The sequence below is a fragment of the Leptosomus discolor genome, chromosome 17 (assembly GCF_034619465.1).
Source record: "Leptosomus discolor isolate bLepDis1 chromosome 17, bLepDis1.hap2, whole genome shotgun sequence".
Taxonomy (NCBI): Eukaryota; Metazoa; Chordata; class Aves; order Leptosomiformes; family Leptosomidae; genus Leptosomus; species Leptosomus discolor.
Window position 1 is genome coordinate 7,774,342 of NC_141407.1, and position 18,645 is coordinate 7,792,986.

General features: G+C 47.5%; 1 protein-coding gene across 1 annotated transcript; it reads left to right on the top strand.

The window, feature by feature from the left end:
- The first annotated feature begins 8,769 nt into the window (after positions 1-8,769).
- FITM2 (fat storage inducing transmembrane protein 2) lies at positions 8,770-12,247 on the top strand. The gene is made up of 2 exons (XM_086474745.1): positions 8,770-8,942; positions 11,221-12,247. The coding sequence occupies exons 1-2, from the start codon at positions 8,770-8,772 to the stop codon at positions 11,861-11,863; spliced, it is 816 nt and encodes a 271-aa protein (XP_086330871.1). The 3' UTR covers positions 11,864-12,247.
- Positions 12,248-18,645: the final 6,398 nt, after the last annotated feature.

Consider the following 18,645-nt stretch of genomic DNA (forward strand, 5'->3'; position numbering starts at 1 on the left):
CGTTACCCCTCTGCTCTGGGTGTTAAGGCAGGGTTTGTGTTGTTTCATGCTGGGATGTATTTCCCTGCCTGCTGAGAGGTGATGGAGGCTGGGTCACTGGCCACAGCAGCCGCAGCAAGGGTTACTTGCAGATCCTGCCCTGTGAAAGCTTAATATCAACAAGAAGCCCATGAACTCTCTTATATTGTGGGCTAACCTGCCCAGCAGTGAATTATTCCTGCCCAAGGAGCTTGAAGCATGGCTGTAAACCCCAAAGAGCTTTCCGCTGCCCACCAGCCCAGCTGCAGCACGGCTGGGGCTCTCAGTGCCAGGCAGGGTGAATGGCACTGGCTGCCTCAGCAGTGCCACCAGCTGATCCCCGCTGCCGGTGGTGGGGAGCCATCCCAGGGGGGTCTCACCAGGAAAGGCTCCTGTGCAGGGGGTTTTCTGTTTGCTGGCCCTGGTAAGGGGTTGGTCTGTCAGTGCATGGCCTGGGTTCCTCAGCCAGGACAGCCGGCAAGGCATGACTCCCTGACATGCATGTGCAGGGATGAATAAAAGTGCTTAAAATACACTGGGGGAAAACCCCCACATATCAAGGAAGATGTAGAAGGGAATCAGATCCCAGTCAAAGCCTTGGAAGGTCCAAACCCGTGATCTGCAGTTTAACTGAACACACCCAAAATGGGAGAGATTCTCTCCATGTCTCTCTCAGTGGGGAGACACTTCCCCGGGTCTTTTCTCCTTGACCAGGGGACACACCGACATGTGAGTCCCTGAAAACCCTGGAACTGGGACACCTCATCTGAAGATAACTATCTGGTCTGAGGGTGCTATGAGTGCTGGCAGCTCCACTGAGCCCACACTCCCCAGCATCCACCCTTTGAAGTACAGAGGGAGCTGGATGGGGGATTCCTGCAGCTCATCAGTGGCTCTGTCCTTCACGCAGGCTGTGTCCACACAGCGACGCAGAGGTCTGACAGTGGCTTGTGCTGACACATCCGTGCCAGCGTGACCTTGCCCATGTGCCACAAGCAATGGGGAGGAAACAGCAGTGGAGCTGGGCACACACCAGTACCTGGAGCACGCACCCCATGGGGACCAGGGCTTGGGGTGGCCGATAAGGACCACGGCTGATAAGGTTCATGCTGCCTCATCCTCCCTGCTGCTGCTAGTGAGATTTAAGTAGCTTGCGCAGGCAAGTGTGCTACAATCCAGCCTTCATCTTGCTAACAGATGTGCTGGTGCCAGCTCCCGCAGAGGCACCTGGCAGGCCGGAGGGAGGTGCTCGGTGAAGGAAAGGACAGAGCCCATCTGCCCCATGGCTGGCGTCTCGCAGAACAGCAAACACTGAGCTCACCAAGACAGCTGTTGCCTTTGGCACGTCCCTCTCCCCGCTCCGCTTCCCCAGCAGACATGGAGCGTGGTTTTACTCCGGCATCCCATCTGCTGCCCATGTGTGGCCGCTGAACTGGGCCCACTGGGGCGGTCGGGCCCCCTGCACCCGGCTTTCCCTGCCTTGAGACCAGGGGAGGTGAGAGCCGTGCAGGAGCACCATGCCCCAGGCACCAGGAGAGGGGCACCCCCAGAGCCTCCCCCAGCATCTTACCAGCGCTCATCCCAGAGCCAAGGGGAAAGACACCCTCAAGGGCTGCACGCAGTTCCCAGCTGGACCCTGTTACAGCCCCAGCGCTTCCTTTTGTGCTTGTCAACATCCAGCCACGGGTTCCCGGCTCAAAGAAAGGGAGGGTGGCATTGCCCCAAGGGCCGGGTCCAAGCACGGGGGGGTGCGGGGTCAGGTTTGGGCAGGGGGGTGAGGAATGACCCTAGCCCCATCCCTCTGCATCTTTCTCATCTGGTGCTCAGCTGTTTCTAGTTTTCCCCTTCCCTTTTTCTTATTTCAGCTGGTATTTTCATGCTGTGCTGATAAGAGAGAGGAAGCCTGGGAGCGCTGGTGGGTGGTTTGGTGGCTGGAGGTAGCTGCTGGCTGTCTGCATCTCCCCATCCACCGGCTGCTGCAGTACTGACACCACGGACAGAGTGTCCCAGCAAAGCCCTCTTTGCAAACCCAACACCTTGAACCCATGTAAGTGGGTTGGGGGGATGTCAGAAACTAGAACTTCATAAATTCATGGAAGTATTATATGATGGTATGTCTTCTGGCATGGGTGGCTCACAATGTCCACCATTAAACCCGTGATAGCAGGTGGGATCTACAATGTGCTCTCGGGCTCTGTGAACAGCTGATGCCCATCTGGAGTAACTGGGATGAAGTGGTTATAAAGCTACAATAGCGGTGCTAGAAGCAGGACTGGTCTTCTCCCCAGACAAGAAAAGGGCCTTCCTCTCTGCCTGCTCCAGTGATGGAAAAGATGAGATGTCTCCATGAGTTCAGGGACTGCACTAAAGGGAGAAACTCCAGGTCTCCTCGCCGCAGTGTTTTGGGTCTACCCACCTCCCAAAGTGGTTCAGTAAATCAACAAGGCTCCCCTCTGTGCCTGCCGAAACCCCTCCAGCCGTCTCGCACAGATGACCGTTGAGGTGATGAGGAGGGTTAATTGACTCTGACAAATATTTACCTGTTTCTCTGGGTTTACAGAAACCTCACTCCAGCCCCAGCTTTGAAGTGGAGTTCAAAGCCCCAGCAACGCTGACGTCTCAGGGGGAGCAAGCTCTCACCAGTGTGCAAAAACACTGCTCTACAAGGAGGGGAACCATGTCCCCCGTTCTCCTCAGAGGGCACGTGGTGCAGCACTGGCATCTTCCATCATCTCATAGGGTCCTGCTCATCTTCCCACACCAGGGTAAGATCTGCTTTGCCAATTGTCTGGAGCCTACATTAAATAAACAGCCCAGAGAAAGGCCTTTTTCCACCAAAGTGGCAGAACATGCTGCATATGTATTTTTTTCCTAACCTCTGAATGGTGTCAACAGAGATTGGGCTGAGTCGCACATCTGTGGTGGGCTCACATGTTAAAAAAATAGCTTGTTTGAACTGTACAAATAAGCCCTTGTGAAAAGAATTCTGTTTCTTTAAGTGAAGCTGGTAAATGCTCTGATTTAATTGAAGCACTAGCATTTGGCTTTAATTTCATTTTTCACCAAACATAAAGCTAGAGGGGGGGAAAAAGAGTCATTTACTCTCAGAACAGGTAGAGTCCAGGCATCAGGAGCACAAGCTTCATCACCCACCTCCTCCTCGGGCTGTCGGTGACACCCCCCCCACGCTGTTCACCACCCTCCATGCCTTCCTCCCACTCAGTAAGACGTACTGGATCACTGTATTTTGGGAGATGCCCTGCTCCTGGCAGACTGGGATGTGGGGCAGCCCTGTGGTGAAAGAGTACGGCACGGCTGAACACAGGAAATACATAGGTTAAAAACTGAACAAATAATTTGCAAATAAATTATTTATTATGTTAAACATCCAAATTAAGACTGACAATCTTGAGTGCACTGGCTATTCAGCATACATTCTGAATACCTTTTGTATTTATTATGTTTTATCTACAGAGCATTTCAATAGTCATTATGGTCAGCACAAACTCAAATCACATTTCCAGCCAACACTGATATAATTAACCAACCCAGTAAAGCACAGATTAAATGTTATGTATGTATATTTTTTTTAGTTTTACACTTAATATTTGTAATTATATATTTGACTGAAATAGCTACAGCTCATGTACAAGCGCATGTACTCCGAATCACATGAATTACATATTTTTTCATGTGTAATCTCATCCCCACTCCATCTGCTACTGGGCTGTTTAATTTGTACTGTAGAAATAGCAACTATTTTACATCTTTGTGAGCTCCGGTTATTTTTAAGCTCTTCAGACCATTATTATAACCCTCTGCAACCTCACAATTATCTCTGAAAGAAATTCAGGAAGGAGGAGAACAGACCCTCTCCCGTATCCCGCTCAGGGGATGGGGATACAGAGGTCAAGGGACTTGCCTATGGCTGGAGAGGGTGTTTGTCAGAGCCACAAATTAAACTCAGCTCCTCCGAGTCCACACTCATCACAAGACCATTCTCCCTTGTAAATTAAAACCCGTCATTAGTCTGCTCTGCTGCAATCTGGCTGTGCGGAACAGAAATGTAAATATTTTGTAGCAGTGGGTATTAATTTGTAGCAGTAATAAAGTTTATGCCTCTGAAAACTGAATTGGTTCTTTCTTACGCTTTGCCCCGTGTCCCAAAATATTTTGATCTTCGGATATAACCACCAAATATGCTGAAAATTCCCTGCAGCTCAGATCATACCCTTCCTATTCATTTGAGGAGAGTTGGAGGGGAAATGTGTGACCTGCAGAAGTTTTCATGCTGGGTCCGGTGATGGTTCCGTCTGTACAAATTCCCTGGGGTTAATTTCCACACCTTTTTCCAAAATTCTTGGGGTTTCAGGACTGGGAAAGACCTTTCCCATTTGTTTGGGCAGCCACACAGGTGGTGAGTTACCATCGTCTCCCTTCTGTCTCTTGACCCAGCATCTCTGCTGTAAATAGTGCCGCATCCGCTCACAGGAGCGAGGCTTAACCCTGGTTCTGCCCAGATTGATGACAAGACTGGGGTTCGTAGGAAGAGCATCACTCCCCATCAGAGATGGGCAGCAAAGATCTAGGCCAGTGTGAGGAAAAGGCTGCTATGCCTCTGCCCCAGGCTGCATTTCAAAGACGTCACTGACACAAGGGAACAAAGAACAATATTAATTTTTTCTTTTTTTTTTTTTTTTAAGCTGACAGTGACTAGGGAAGGCTGCAGAGCACAAAGCACCGAGGCTGACGGACAATGTCTCAGCAAAGGGCCAAAACTATCTTAAACTCCAAGCTTAAGCTCCTATTAGGCAAAGAAAATACAGCACAAATTATGCTTATGTAGCACCTCTCATGCAAACATCCCAGGACGCTCCACGATCAAACTCAAACACAATCAATCATGGAGATGTGAGCAGCGTTCACCAAGGAAAACAGAGCAGGGGAGGCTCGGCAAGAATGAGCGGCACGGCCACCGCGAGCACCTGGCTTCCCGAGGGAAGGGCTGGGGGCTGGCGAGGCCCCGCTGGCAGGCAGGGATGGGTAAGCAGATGCCAGCGAGGTGTGGGAATCGGCACGAGGCAGGAGGACAAGCTGGGAAGAGAGGAGGTCTGCCAGGTCCAGACAGGTCGTTACTGGTGGGGTAACTTGGCCCCACCGAGTGTATGGATACAGGTGGTGGCTCTGCTGGTCCCACTGGGCAGCACGCTCGGACGGACACCCGCCGTCTCCTGCTGGTGCCCCTGGAGCACACCTGCCCAGTGGTGTCGATTGGACTGCGAGAACACACCTTAGCACAAACTCAGGTCAGAAAAGAACCATTGCTTGTGTTTTGTAAAAAAAAACTTAGGTAGCTTTTCTCTCCTTCTCCTCCAGGCATCCTTCCTTGGTTGCAACAGAGAGCAGTGGACCCAGAAATCTGACCAAAAAACCCCGAAACAAGATACCTATTTAGCACATCCAAGAGGCTTAGTTTGACTGTTTGAGCTGAGATTTCAGCTCAAACTTCTTGGTCGTGCTCTACAGCAAACCTCCAAACCTTAGCCAGCTTATTTTTCAGTGCCAGGAGGCTCCCTTGCTGGGGCAGTCGCGATGGCCGAAGGTACTGCAGGGCTTTGTCGAAGGGCTGAAGAATTAAACTCCAGTAACATCCTGCGAACGGCTTTAAGGCACAATCAACTTTTCAGTAACAAAATGCCTTCTCCCAACATGCAATGGTTTTGAGCATGTTTAGCAGGAAGAACTTGTGAATTGGGGTCTCATGACAGTTATGTGTGAGGCTGTGGCACTACTGCACCACGTTCGGATACAGCACCATCTTCTCAGCATCGAGGTGACAGCAGATCACAGTGAGCCCGAGCAAAGTGCCACTCTCTTGCAAGAAGGTCTGAATTTCTCCACAGCTAATTTTAAGCACCCGCATTAGGTGTGCAGTTGCCCTAGGCTCCTGGCAAGGGTTGCTAAGTTTGTCTTTCCACTGACTGTATACTGAGACTGGGGTGACTCTGTTTCCAGATGCAGATCCTCAGTTCTGTGGAAGATATCCATACCATGGTCTCACATCAGCAAGACAGACTTCTTTGCAAGTCGGAGTGATTAACAGATGATAACAGATGATTAACAGATTAACAGAGAATCACCAACATGAGACATTAATTTTCTAAGCAACTGAATTATCTAAAATAGTTAACAACTCAGAGTGTCGTTGATCTTGCTCCAATCAATAGTGAAATATCTGATACAACATGAACTCTATGACCAGGAAAGATTTCCCCCAGATCTGCTGCAGCTGAGGAATAGGGATGCTTTTCCCAGGCGTGCTGGATCTTCCTTCAAGTCTCTGCTCAGGTGGCTGGAATCACCACGTTGCCTGTCCAAATAAGTGCTGTAAGCTCTGGGTGACTGGGCATGCTGGGACAAGGCTCGCCAACCACTCTTCAGCTCTGAAAGTAGTTCTACAGCCTCTAATGAATCTCTCCCAGTGTACTGTAGAGGCAAAATGTGATGTCTCAATGAAAGTGAAACAATTTATGGGGGGTGTTGGTTCAAACTAAACCAGAAAAAAAACCCAAAACACCGCCCCAATTTTTTTAATCAAATAGTCTGGAATATTTCAGCTTGAATCAGGCAGTGATTTGGTGAGGTTAAGGAAAAAGATGTGAAGAAAGGGAAGGACAGCCACATACACTCTACCTGACAAATTAATTCAGTTTAGTATGGTTTATATCTGTTGCAGCTCGACCAGGTGTCCATGAGAGCTCTTTGAGAACCTTCTGCAATCCCCCTAGAACAAACCTTATTCCCTGATTATGAATAAACCCCTTTTCTGCAGTTCTAAAAGACCTGAATTCTGCTTCTGTGTTTCTTCACAGAGAACGGTGATCGGCTCCTCAGAAGGACTGCTGGACTTGGTTGGTGCACATGGCAGCAAATACATGGCCCAAAAGTAGAGACGGACTCTAAATCTGCAGGACACCTGGACCCAGCTCAGCTTTGCTCACTGCACTTGTGAGAATCCACAATTTACAGAGATAATCCTCAGACATTTCAAGCTGGGCTGAAGATAGACACATTTCCAGCCCATGCCATCAACTCCATTCATCTGGAACAGGTGCCAAGCTTATGAAATCCTCCTGCCGTGTGGTAGACTCCACAGCATGCTTCATTAGCAACCAGCCGAGCAGCTCACCACCTCCAGCTCACAGGCATTGCAAACAGTCTGGAGATCAGAGACCCAAACCTGGGAAGCAAAGGAAGCAAGGTTTCAAAGGCGGAGGGGGATTTAGGCAGACAATGCCGGACTCTGTAAAACCTGCTCCCAGCCCCTCTTATCCTCACTCGTTTGAGTGAACGCAGCTGTCTGTCCTTTCTAATTCAGGGGTACAATGCTGTGGCTGGAAGTGCTAGACATGGCCACGGCAGTCTTATTAAAAACAACATCTAATAAATTGCCAAATGCCATTTACCCTGGATAACCTCCTTAGCTGAAACTGTCCGTTATCTACTGGGGCTGCTTTGATGTGTCCTTCTGCTCTTTCAGCCCAGATGTTGTCAGAGATTTGCTGACGATGACTGCAAACCGGCTTTGAAACGCGCTCTGGCAAGAAATACTTTCCCATCCTGTCTCAGATAGGGTCTGCATTTTTTCCCCCTCTCACATTTTTCTTACTGAGACCATGGGGATGAATAAAGGCTCTTTGTTCATTTAGCCATTTCTCTGCTTGCTGGTGCTTTTTTTATTTTTTAAAAACTAAGTTGAAATGACAGCGGCAGTAGTTCAATAGATGAAACGGGTCTCAAATACCACAGTGACGGCCAGTGCTTGGACACCACTTTCAGCTATAAACATGCACAGTGAAAAGGCGTGGGAGCCTTAAGAGCCCCAGAAATACTTTCTCCCTCTCTTTTAAGCCCCAGGAAAAAAGTAAAAAAAATTCTGCTGAGGAAATTCTCAAATTTTCTCATTGAATATTATGGTAAGTCGCTGCCTTCCAGAGGAGCGGCCACCTTACTCTGGAAGGAGTGAATGCTCATTTACAGGACAAGAGGAAACAGCCTCAAGTTGCACGAGGGGAGGTTGAGATTGAATATTAGGAAAAACTTGTTCGCTGAGACGGTTGTCAAGCACTGGGACAGGCTGCCCGGGGAAGTGGCGGAGTCACTACCCCTGGAGGTATTTAAGGGACTGTCGATGTGGTGCTTTGGGACATGGGTTAGTGGGGGACTTGGCAGTGCTGGGTTAACGGTTGGAGTTGATGGTCTTACAGGTCTTTCCCGACCCAGCTGATCCGGTGATTCTGCGTGATGGACACCACAGCCCACGACCCCTCAGAGAACCCCCTCCGACGCGCTGCTCTGAAGCAGCCCGCGCACCGGGTGACGGACGCAGAACGCCATCTGTGTCCTCCCTTTGGCGGGTGGCCGTGGCCACCGGCAGTTTCTGAGCACACGTTTCACCGCTCTGACACAGGGGTACAGCGCGGGGACCACGGCCCCGCTACCGGCCCCGCACCGCCATGGCGCCGCCCCCGCAACCCGCCTGCGCAGGGCCCTGCAGGGGGCGCCCTCCCGCCCGCCGCCGCCGTGCCGCAGTACGCATGCGCACAGTCCCCGTCCCAGCCTGGCGGGCGCCGCCAGGGGGGGCCCGAGCGGCGCGGCGGAGGGAGGGGCCGGCGCGCGGCGCGTGACGCGGTACGGCGGCCGGGCGGGCGGCCGGGCGGGCGGCGGCGGCGGCGGCGGCGGCGGGGCGCGATGGAGCGGCTGGAGCGGTGCGGCTGCTGGCTGCGGGGCGGGCTGGCCGGCGGGCGGGTGCGCCGCCGGCTGCCCTGGCTGCTGCTCGCCATCGTCCTCCTCGGGTCCGCCCTCAAGGACGGCGACCTGGTGCCGGAGACGCCCATGCGGAACAAGCGCAACCCGCTCAACGTGTGAGGAGAGCCGGGGGAGCCGGCGGCGGGGAGCGCTCCGCTGGAGGGAGCGCGGGGGGTCCCGTAGGGCTGGGGGCGCCCAGGCCTTAACGGGAGCGGGAGGGGGGCGGCGGGTGTGCCGCGCTGCCTGGCCCCGTGTCCTCTGCCGGGGCGGGGGGGCTGCCCCGAGCGGCCTCGGGCGGCCGGTGAGGCCTTTACTATGGCAGCAGGGCGGGGGAGGGGAGAACAGAGGCCTGGGGGCACCCGCCTGCCCCGGTTGTGGGGCCTGAGGGGCGGGGGCGGTGGATAGGCCCCGCAGCTCGGCTGAGGGTGGCTTTGCAGCAGCGCTGGGTGACCCAGGCCGGTCCCAGCGCCGGGGAGTGCGGGAGGGGCGGTGAGTTCGTGAGGTGATGCCGGCGAGCGGTCAGGGAGCTGCCGGGGCAGGTGGAAATGGTGGTTTGTGCTGGATTTCCTCGTCTTAACACGTCGGCTGTACGATTTCTGAACAACCGGAGTTTCTTGCTCAGTTTTTATTGGAAGAGGAAAAGAAGGAATTTTTTTCCTTCTTTAGCTCCCAGATAATCCCTCCCATTTGGGTAAACTGGTATAGTTACTGAACTGATCTAAAAGCAAGCTGTAGAAAACAATTCTTTTAGCATCTTTTGTGAAAGCAGAGTTACTGACGTCCTTTTCTAGTACCTGGGTGTGATTTAACTGGCTTAGTCATTCTTTAAAACTAGGTTTGAATATTTTGAAGGCATGAAGGCGGCGATGAGCTGGGCCAGTGCACATGTGCTTTACCTGCTACAGATCAGAAAGTAAAGCTAAAATTGCTGTTTACCCCTGTGACTTGGGGAATTTTGTACTTTATTGATTCGAATTTGTCATTTGGTGATGTGTGGGAGGAGCTGCTTTTAGGGTGATTAAAAAGAAGGATTGTCAGGAACGCTTAGAGAGTGAAATTGATCTTACAGTAGAAACCTAGTACAGTTCAGTTCTCCCTTTTAAAATAGAGGAAGGTTCTTGAAGCAGTTTTTTTCCCCACAAATTATGTGTGTGCTGGCTTGTCAGCAGCAATTATATTAGCAGCCTTTTTTGCTTTTAACTGTCTCAATAACATGAGGATTTTATTTTCAATTACTGTTCCACTGTAGCAGCTGTAGTTGCTACACACTGTAAAGTTAAGAGTAAAGGTTTTAATGTAAGGTATTTAAGATAAAGAAGTTAAGGTACTCCTTAAAATCCTGAGGAAGACCCTGACAGCTTTTATTAGGATCTTAATGAAGATGCAAAACTCTCTTCGTACTTGCTTTTGTCCTCAATGCTGAGGTGATGGTTAGATGATGAGTGTGTGTGCCTAGCTGTAGCTCAGCCACAGAACAGAATTCCGCTGTCTCTGTTTTTCAGACTGGGATGTGGGTAATGAGGGGGCTGCACAGTTCCCCTCTCCCACCAGCTGATAGGAGCCAAGCTGCATCAGAAAGCACTAATGGGAGAAAGAAGATCATGGACTATGGTCTCCTTAACTCATTAGTAAATTCACTTGCACATGCTTCGCTTTAAGATTTGGAAAGAGGACGAGTTATGCAGTACTGTCTCCTGCTAAATGGGATACTAGTGCATAATCAGCTGGTTTTCAAGATTTTATAGGCATCACAGCAAAAATTTTCAAGGCAGAGAATGAATTTAGAAATGGAAGGATTTATGTATGCCAAAGGAAAGCTCTCGTCAACTGGAGGGACAGTAAAGGAACAAATTGTGCTGCTTCATTTATTTATAAAGTGATGATGGAGGAGAAGCTTCCTGGGCTGATTAGGGAAGAAAGTCATCTCTTCTGGCTATCTTATTCAGTATTAAGAGATTGAGGTTGTGAAGGGCTTTGAAAGCAAAGTTAATTGAGAGAGTCAGAGAAGGGGTTACAGTGGTCAGGGTGGCAAGCTAAAAATACATTCTTTGCAGCTGCATTTTGAGCAGGGCAGGGTTGAGCGTGTTTGTAGGGTAAAAGTGATTGCAAAACTGAACGGCAAGTCTGAACAAGGGCTCTAGGTCCAAGGGAACGCTGCCTGGGAGACAGTGAAGTACCTGGTTGAGGAGGTATTCGGGTGTCGGGCCTGAGAGAAATAGTGGGGAGAGGGTTAAGATTTTAGCCATGCTTTACTTTGAGGGGAGCCCACAAGTGTCTCATTTAGATGGTTCTGAACACTGACCATGAAAACCTAATTCTTCAAGCAGCACCCCTTACCCCAGCTCCTGCGAAGTTTCACACATGCATGTTTCTCTTTTGGCTTTTCTCTGGCAGGTATTTTGTGAAGGTGGCTTGGGCATGGACGTTCTGGCTTCTGCTGCCCTTCATCGCGGTCACCACCTACCAGTTTGCCGAGAGCAAATTCCTCTATGGTCCCACAAAGAGCGTTTTGACGGTGCTGCGGCGTCTCAGTGCGCTGCTGGTGGGCACTGCCGTCTGGTACGTCTGCACTGGGCTCTTCATCTATATCGAGAATCTCACCGGCATGTGCTCTACCTCGGGTAAACTCGGCGAGCCCCGCCGGCTGTATGCCACCAAGCAGGAGTGCCACCAGGACAACGGGATCTGGAGTGGTTTTGATATCTCGGGGCACTGTTTTCTGCTCTCATACTGCGCTATGATGATTGTGGAGGAAGTGGCTGTGCTGGAAGGCTTGTCCATAGACCAGAACTCTAAGCTGCGTGTTGTGGTCAATGGCCTGTTTGTTTCCTTGTGTTTTCTCACCATGATCTGGGTGTTCATGTTTCTCTGTACTGCTGTGTATTTCCATGACTTCAGTCAAAAGCTTCTCGGTGTGCTGACAGGCCTGTCAGCTTGGTATGGGACATACAGATTTTGGTACTTGAAACCCTTTTCTCCTGGACTACCTCTTCCAAATATACCTTTGAGTTCAAAGAAATATGGTTATAGCAGATAAAATAAGTTTTAAAAGTTTTGGATTTTGCTTTCAGTACTGGAGTAGTTGAATGTAGGAGTGGTTACTGCATTTCTGCTGTAAGGAACAAGGTGATGGGCTGGAGGAAGCCAAATCTGTACTAGCTGATGGCTGGCAGGTGGTAATGAGCTTCTTCCTTGGGAGAAAAAAAAATTGGTGTTGGAAGAGGTCTGCTCTTGTTTAGGAGCTGCTGACTCTCATTCTCGGCAAAGAAATCAGGAGTTGAATCTGTTTCTCGTACTAATAAATGGAGGAGCAGATCCAAGGCTGACAGAGGCCTTTGCTCTGTAAAAGCTTGACTGATTTCAAATTAATTCTCCCTCTTTCTTTTTGATTTATTTATATCAAAATATTGTGGATGATCCAAGCACCGTACTTTTTTTTTTTTTTAATACTCATATTTGTATTGCCTTACAGGAAAGCTGCTAAGTGTTGCAAAAATACCGGTACTCATTAAAGCAGTATATAGCTCTGTTGTGAAACAAGAACATCTCACGTCATCAAGTGTTAAATACACTGACTTGCCACAAATGCTTCTTAGCTGTCTGCACCTTCTGCAACAAAGAGAGTAAATCTGAGATGTAGTGTCTTAAGCAGACTGTGACTTCAAAGTCATGCCTGCCTTTGAAAAGGAAATTCCTGAAAGACGAGCCTTAACTTTCTCCTTAGGTGAAGTATCTGTAATAATATTTTGTCATTTTATTCTTGATGGAAGAAAAGCTGAACTCCTTCCAATTTTGCTAAAAAGTCTAGTATGAGAATTGGGGTTTTAACTTTTTTTAACATTTTGAGTTGCACACTTTGCAACGAGTGTGTTGTCGTATGTGTCTTCTAGAAGTGCAATGACATTCTGGTGTTAGGAACAAATTAGCTTAACCTGCTGTTTCCCAAACAGTCTGCTTGGTATTGAATGAAACGCGTTGTTTATCCCAAGAGCTGCAAAGCAGCCTGAAGCAATATTTATTCTTGGTTATTTAGCGATATCAGTAAGCTACTTAATTGTGATTGCACATAAAGCTGTGGCCCCTTTTGATGGGGCTGGAAACGCACTACTGAGTAAAACACTGCTGTTCTATAATGAATAGGTATGAGGTGGGGTGGGTTTCCTCATCATATCCATCAGACATTTAGCATAGTTTTTACCTTGAAAACCTTTTTATTATTTGATAAAGGCTTATTCATGATGTAATTGCACAAAATTAATTTGACAGTTGTAGTGATGAGCGACACAGCCAAAAAGGTCTGTGGGCAAGGCCGCTCATCCGAGAGCTGACATGGTCTGTCTGCAGCATTTGACTCCGAGGCGATGATTTTGCTGAATACAGGGTGTGAGGCACCGTCGTCTGATCGTGGCGCGTTTCTTTTTGCCGTCTCAACAGCTCTCTTCCAGGAAGAGTGGTAGCATTTGCAATAAATACAGCAGTGTTAATTCCACACTTGTGGCCTGCCTCTGAGAGCTGAGTTCACCTGAATTTCCACTGAATTCAGTGGCAAGTGGGAGTTGTTGTGTGTCCTTAGAAAGTACAAATCGCCTCTCAGAAAGAAGCTGTTTCAGGAGGTTGTGTGTTCTCTGTCAAGCTCCTCCTTTTGTTTTTGTATTAAATTGCCTTTTAAGCTGAGTCTTTGGAAAATTTGCACTGATTAACTCATATTGGGTTTTAATAAATTTGTTTAAACAATGCAAATTCATTTGCAGACATTCTTTTGATGTAATGTAAGCTGCTCCCAGTAGAGTTAAGTTAGACCACAAGCTGCTTTCACCATGAAAAAGGATTATATACCCAGAAGGTTTTCTGATTAATTTCATTAAATGTAAGTTTCTATTTTAGGTTGTCTTTATGTAACTTTGCTCTATAGGCAAAGCCTTGGAACAGGAAATGCTGTTTATTTAATCCAACTGACTTGCTGAAATTATGTTCAGTTTCACAAATGTTTTGTGCAATCACTTTATGGATACTTCTGTCCACTTCTAACCAATGACATACGAACTTTTTACTATGGAAATAATGTGGGATATGTTTATTCTCAAAACTTTTATTTAAACAATGAAAGAAAACCACCTAAACTTTATCAATGTTTGTGTCTGAGAATCTGTTTCTGATGTCTGTAAAGTTACTGCTGCTGCTCTTCACTTCCCTGAATGATCCAGCCTCTCGCTATTTTTGTGGTTGCTGAGGTGTGTGATCAGACTGACATTGATAGTTCTGCAGTATTCAAACGGGTTAACATAGCACAGGTTCTCAGAAGTACAGGGTATAAAAAGAAACAGAACAAAAAAGCCATGTCTGGCAAAAGCACGTTTCCTTTTCTTAGACGTGGACGGTTGCTTGTGGTAGCAAAGTGAAAGCCTGATCCATTGAAATACATGGGGAAATTCCCGTGGGCTGTAATACTGCTTGTGAGTTTGGAAGTCTTGGTGTACGTGTCTTTCTCAGTACCCGGAGACCGTGTGCCAGCTGTTGGCTTGGAAGGTTCCCTTGTGCTCCAGACCTTTTCTTTGTGCTTCTTGACTCTATTTCAGAGAAAGCCTTTGCTTCCTTGCACCTTAATTGAAAACTAAAGGTTGCAAATTTTCTGTTCACCTGATTGCCATCACCTTTTATCTGACTTCCTTCCCTCTCCCAAATACACTGTTGTTATAAAAATGAGGCCTTTCTACGACAGATTTGCAGCCAAAGAGAAGCTGTGCTGTGAGTAGCTGGATTTGATGTCCTGTGCCAAAGGCACAAATCAGCTGTCAACAGGTATTAATTTGTTTCAAGTTTTATTAAAAAGTGTGACATCTTAAAGATAAGTTTTCATACTCTGTAGTGAATTCCAAATGACAGCAACTATAACCACAGGACACGCTTGGGCTTTTTCTTTTTTTTTTTTTTGCTTTTCTGCTTTACAGTATTCCTCTCGTTCCTGCAGAGCTGTCTTTCTATGTCCTAGAATTATCTAGGGATTTTTTGTCTCCAACACCTTACTAGCATATTACTTATTTCAGCATATGTTTTCTAATTTTTCATTGCCTATGCTTGTCTAGCCTGCTTTGTGGGCTCTGTAGCACAGTGTACACAGGATATCTAGACCACAGAAGCAGCATTTGGCCTGACTGATGTGGCTGAGGCAGTTCTTAGTCTTGGTACCTTAAACACTTTCCTCTGCTGGGGCCGGCAAGGAAGGGAGTCTCAGCTAGAGCACAGTGGGAAGATTAACTGGATCAGGATTCATTTCACTCTTCACTTACCTGGGACTCTCAAATGTTTGCGACACTGGAGGCAAGATCAGGCAAACAGGAAAGTTTAGATCTTTTGTCAGAGCCCTCTGCACAGTTCAGACTTTAAACATGTCTGAAAGTGGGGTTTGATTCTTCCTTGAGGTCTTTGTTCAAAGCAAACTTGTTCCATGAATGCTTTGCTGGTGCTAAACGTGCTGATTTGTTAGTGTGTACTGAAACTTGGGTTGTGGAGCAGCTGCAAAAGAATCCCCTTTTCTGCTCTGATGCGTGGCAATTCATGGCAAAGGGAGAAACACCCAGCTGCGCCCATGGTGCACTTCAGTGGCAAAAGCTGTAGTAGCTGCTGTGATATATTAAATGTTTTGGAAAATCAGGCTTTAGTTGTGAACACAACTCTGGTCACTTTTCTTACTGAAATAATACCTGTTTTTTTCCACTGTAACTTAAAGTAGATCCCTGCAGCTTCTCTGCAATCGGCCTTTTCCAGCTAATTGCCTTTGATCAGCCTGTCTTTATCTCTGTTTGCTCAGAAACCTGTTTCCTGGGATTATTTCTTTTCATAGGTTCATCTCGCCTCCTGGAGCGTGGATTAGTAATAAATGCTCTTTACCTCTGCTAGATCAGTGCTTTCTCTCGATATATTTTGTCTTCCCTTCTCTTAAGTATTTTGCCAAAGCTTAAGATGGAAGTAATTAATACTGGCAAGAAAGGCTGTTGCGACTGAACTCATAATTAACCGTTGTTAAAAAGAGTTGGTCTGTCACTGTAATGTTTACCTGGAAAAAGGCACATGCTTAAATTGTTGAAGCAGAACTACACCTGATGTGGTTGAACTCGTGGAAGGGAAGAGAAAGGTAACATGACAGCAGCACTTGGTGCGTTCATAGAGTTAGCTTTGTCCTTTTCTTGGGGAGCAAGCACTGCGTTTCTGTAAAGAATAGTTTCACCCAGGTGTTTAGTAGGAAATCGTTGATTAATTTGTACATGAGAAGGGTACCTCAGTGCTTGAACAAAGTATACCATGAGAACATAGAGGTTACAAGCTGGAAGAGCAGAAATGGCAATGACTATTGGGTCTGAGAGCAGTCTCTGCAATTTCAGGCAATTATGTTGTAATATTTAGTCTGAAAGATTATTTTTGAACTACCCTCTGTCAGTCACGAAACACAGGCAATGCCATGTGCCTTGCCACAAGCTGAGTAACTTGTCTGTAAAGCTTTGGAATTATAATATGGCACAGAGAATGAACTGGGTGAAGAGCTTTACCAGCCTTTCAGGAGAGTGGAGTATCAAGGGAAGCAGTACTCCGAGAAATGCCCTTTCTCAGTCGCACGTTTCCTGGCACTGTATGCAGGGTAGGAGGTCTGCAGTTGTACTGTGTGATCTCCCCAGAGCTGTAAGGCTGAAGAAAGGAAAGCATGGAACAAAAGTAAAGACAAACGATGATTATTTTTCTTCTCCCATCTCTGAAGCATTTTTCCATGTCCAGTCTGGGTTCGTTTTGCAGTTCTACGTTGTGTATTCCCTCAGTCATGGGATTTTGTGCATTTAATCCATGGGAAACATTGTTGATGTCAGAGCAATAAATAGGCATATCCTCAATGTAAATGTCAGCTCCCTTCTGAAATGTCTTCCCTGAATCCTGCGCTGCCTCTGTTCTTTGGAGCCTTCCCCGTCTCGTGGCATCTGGGGAGAAGAGCAGTGCCGAGAGGTTACACGTGGTGTGGCTATCAGTGGCAGGCTTAACGTCGTGACTCATTGCTGGAGAAAATTCAGCTAAATAGGTTGTGGCTGAAAATAGATGACTGTGGTGGAGAAAGCAGTGCAAAATTAATTGAAAACAGAGATGATACTAAGTCCTCAAAGCCTGTTGGCTTTATATCCAAATGTGTGAATTGCTGCACCCAAACCCAGCAGGATTGTGCTGGTTCGGAATGGCACTCAGGGCCTGCCCTCTGTGTGCTGTCAGATGGTGGAAGTGAGCACAGATTTCATATGTGCTTGATACAGCGTCATTGCAGACCGCAGCTCTTCCCAGCACCCTGCACTGCTGCTCCAGCTTTGCCATAGTCTGACCTGACTGACTTGGTTTTTAGGAGAATGGGAGTGAGAGCGGTTTGAGGTTTTTAAGAACTTTTCTTGTTGATTGTTGTGATTTGGGAGTTAAGAGAAAAAATCATGCCAGGGTGGTTTTTTGCTTTATTTTGTTTTCTGGGGATTGTTGGTTGGTTGGGGTTTTTTTTTTGCTTGTGGTCAAGAATCCTCCCTGTTGCTGTTCTGTAGTGGTTGGCTCCAAGGGTGTGGAATGGAAAGAAATTGCTTTTGGTAAGCAAAAATAGAAGAGTGTTCCAGCAGGCTTACAGTGGAGTGACATGACCTTGTGATGTGTAAAGAGCATGTGTGAAACAGCGCTTAACTATGCAGAATCCTTAGTCCTATGTTGAGAAGTGCCTGCAGCATTATAAAGCACCCTCAAACCTGGTTACACTCTGTTCTGATTGCAAAGTAGCTTTATTTGGATAACTCTCCTAGAGCCAAAAAGAATTTGGGTCATGGGAGAGATGAGGTGCTGGTAGGAAAGGGCTGAGACAGGAGGCAATGAAAGTAGGGGGTTGGATGGTGTTATTTTTAAAGAAAGGCTTTCTGAGTTGTCATTGGCCTACGCTGTTAGTTAAGAGCTTTTTAGCAAAACTGTGTCTCCTTCATTTCTTAACTGTTCTTTCTCAAAGGTGGAAACGGGAGGTGCTGTGTCCCCTGATGCAGAGCTTCACAACCTGTGGGCTCCTGACAACAGAAATGTCTCTGAAAATGGCCACATATCCCCTGCTGTCTGCAGCAGGAGAGTGAAATCAGGGGAGTCCAGGAAAGAGGAAATGGGTAGGACGGTAGAGAGGGGCAAAGAAAAAAAACAGCTGAAAGTAGTTCGTTGTGCAGAGGAGAAAAACAAGATTAAGGGGGGAAAAAAAAAAAAACAAACCCAAACAGCACAAAAAAACCTCCTGCAAGCTCCCGAGGAGTGGGTGGATGTTGACACTTTGCTCATCGATGCTCTTCAGCATCAAAGTCGTGTGGAAATAAAATAATCTGCTTTGACAACAGCATCTGCCATCTGCAAGAGCCTTGGGCTGCAGCACCAGGTTACTGCAGTCCGCAGCCTCTGCTTGCCCTCGCTGCAGCTGCAGTGATAGACATCTGTGTTCTGACAAAGCAATTGTTCATCTAAATTATTTATGGCATATGTGGTATTCTTTCTCTCACTGTGAGGCGTTTAAGGCAGACTGTTTTCTCTCTGTTTAATCCTTCAGAGGAAAGCATGTAAAATGGGGAGTGAAAGACAATGACAGTAAATATGTCATTTGGGCACATTCGGAAATCAGCACGAGGGGAAAAAATAGGGAATTTGTTTGTCATGAATGAGCTTTGTCTGACAACACAAGTTCCAGTGTGTTTTTGCTACTGCTTAAAACCTTAGATTCAGTATTAGAAACGGCTTGGTCTGCAACCTCTATAATTTGATCTCTGAGGCCACGCTTCAGAGAAA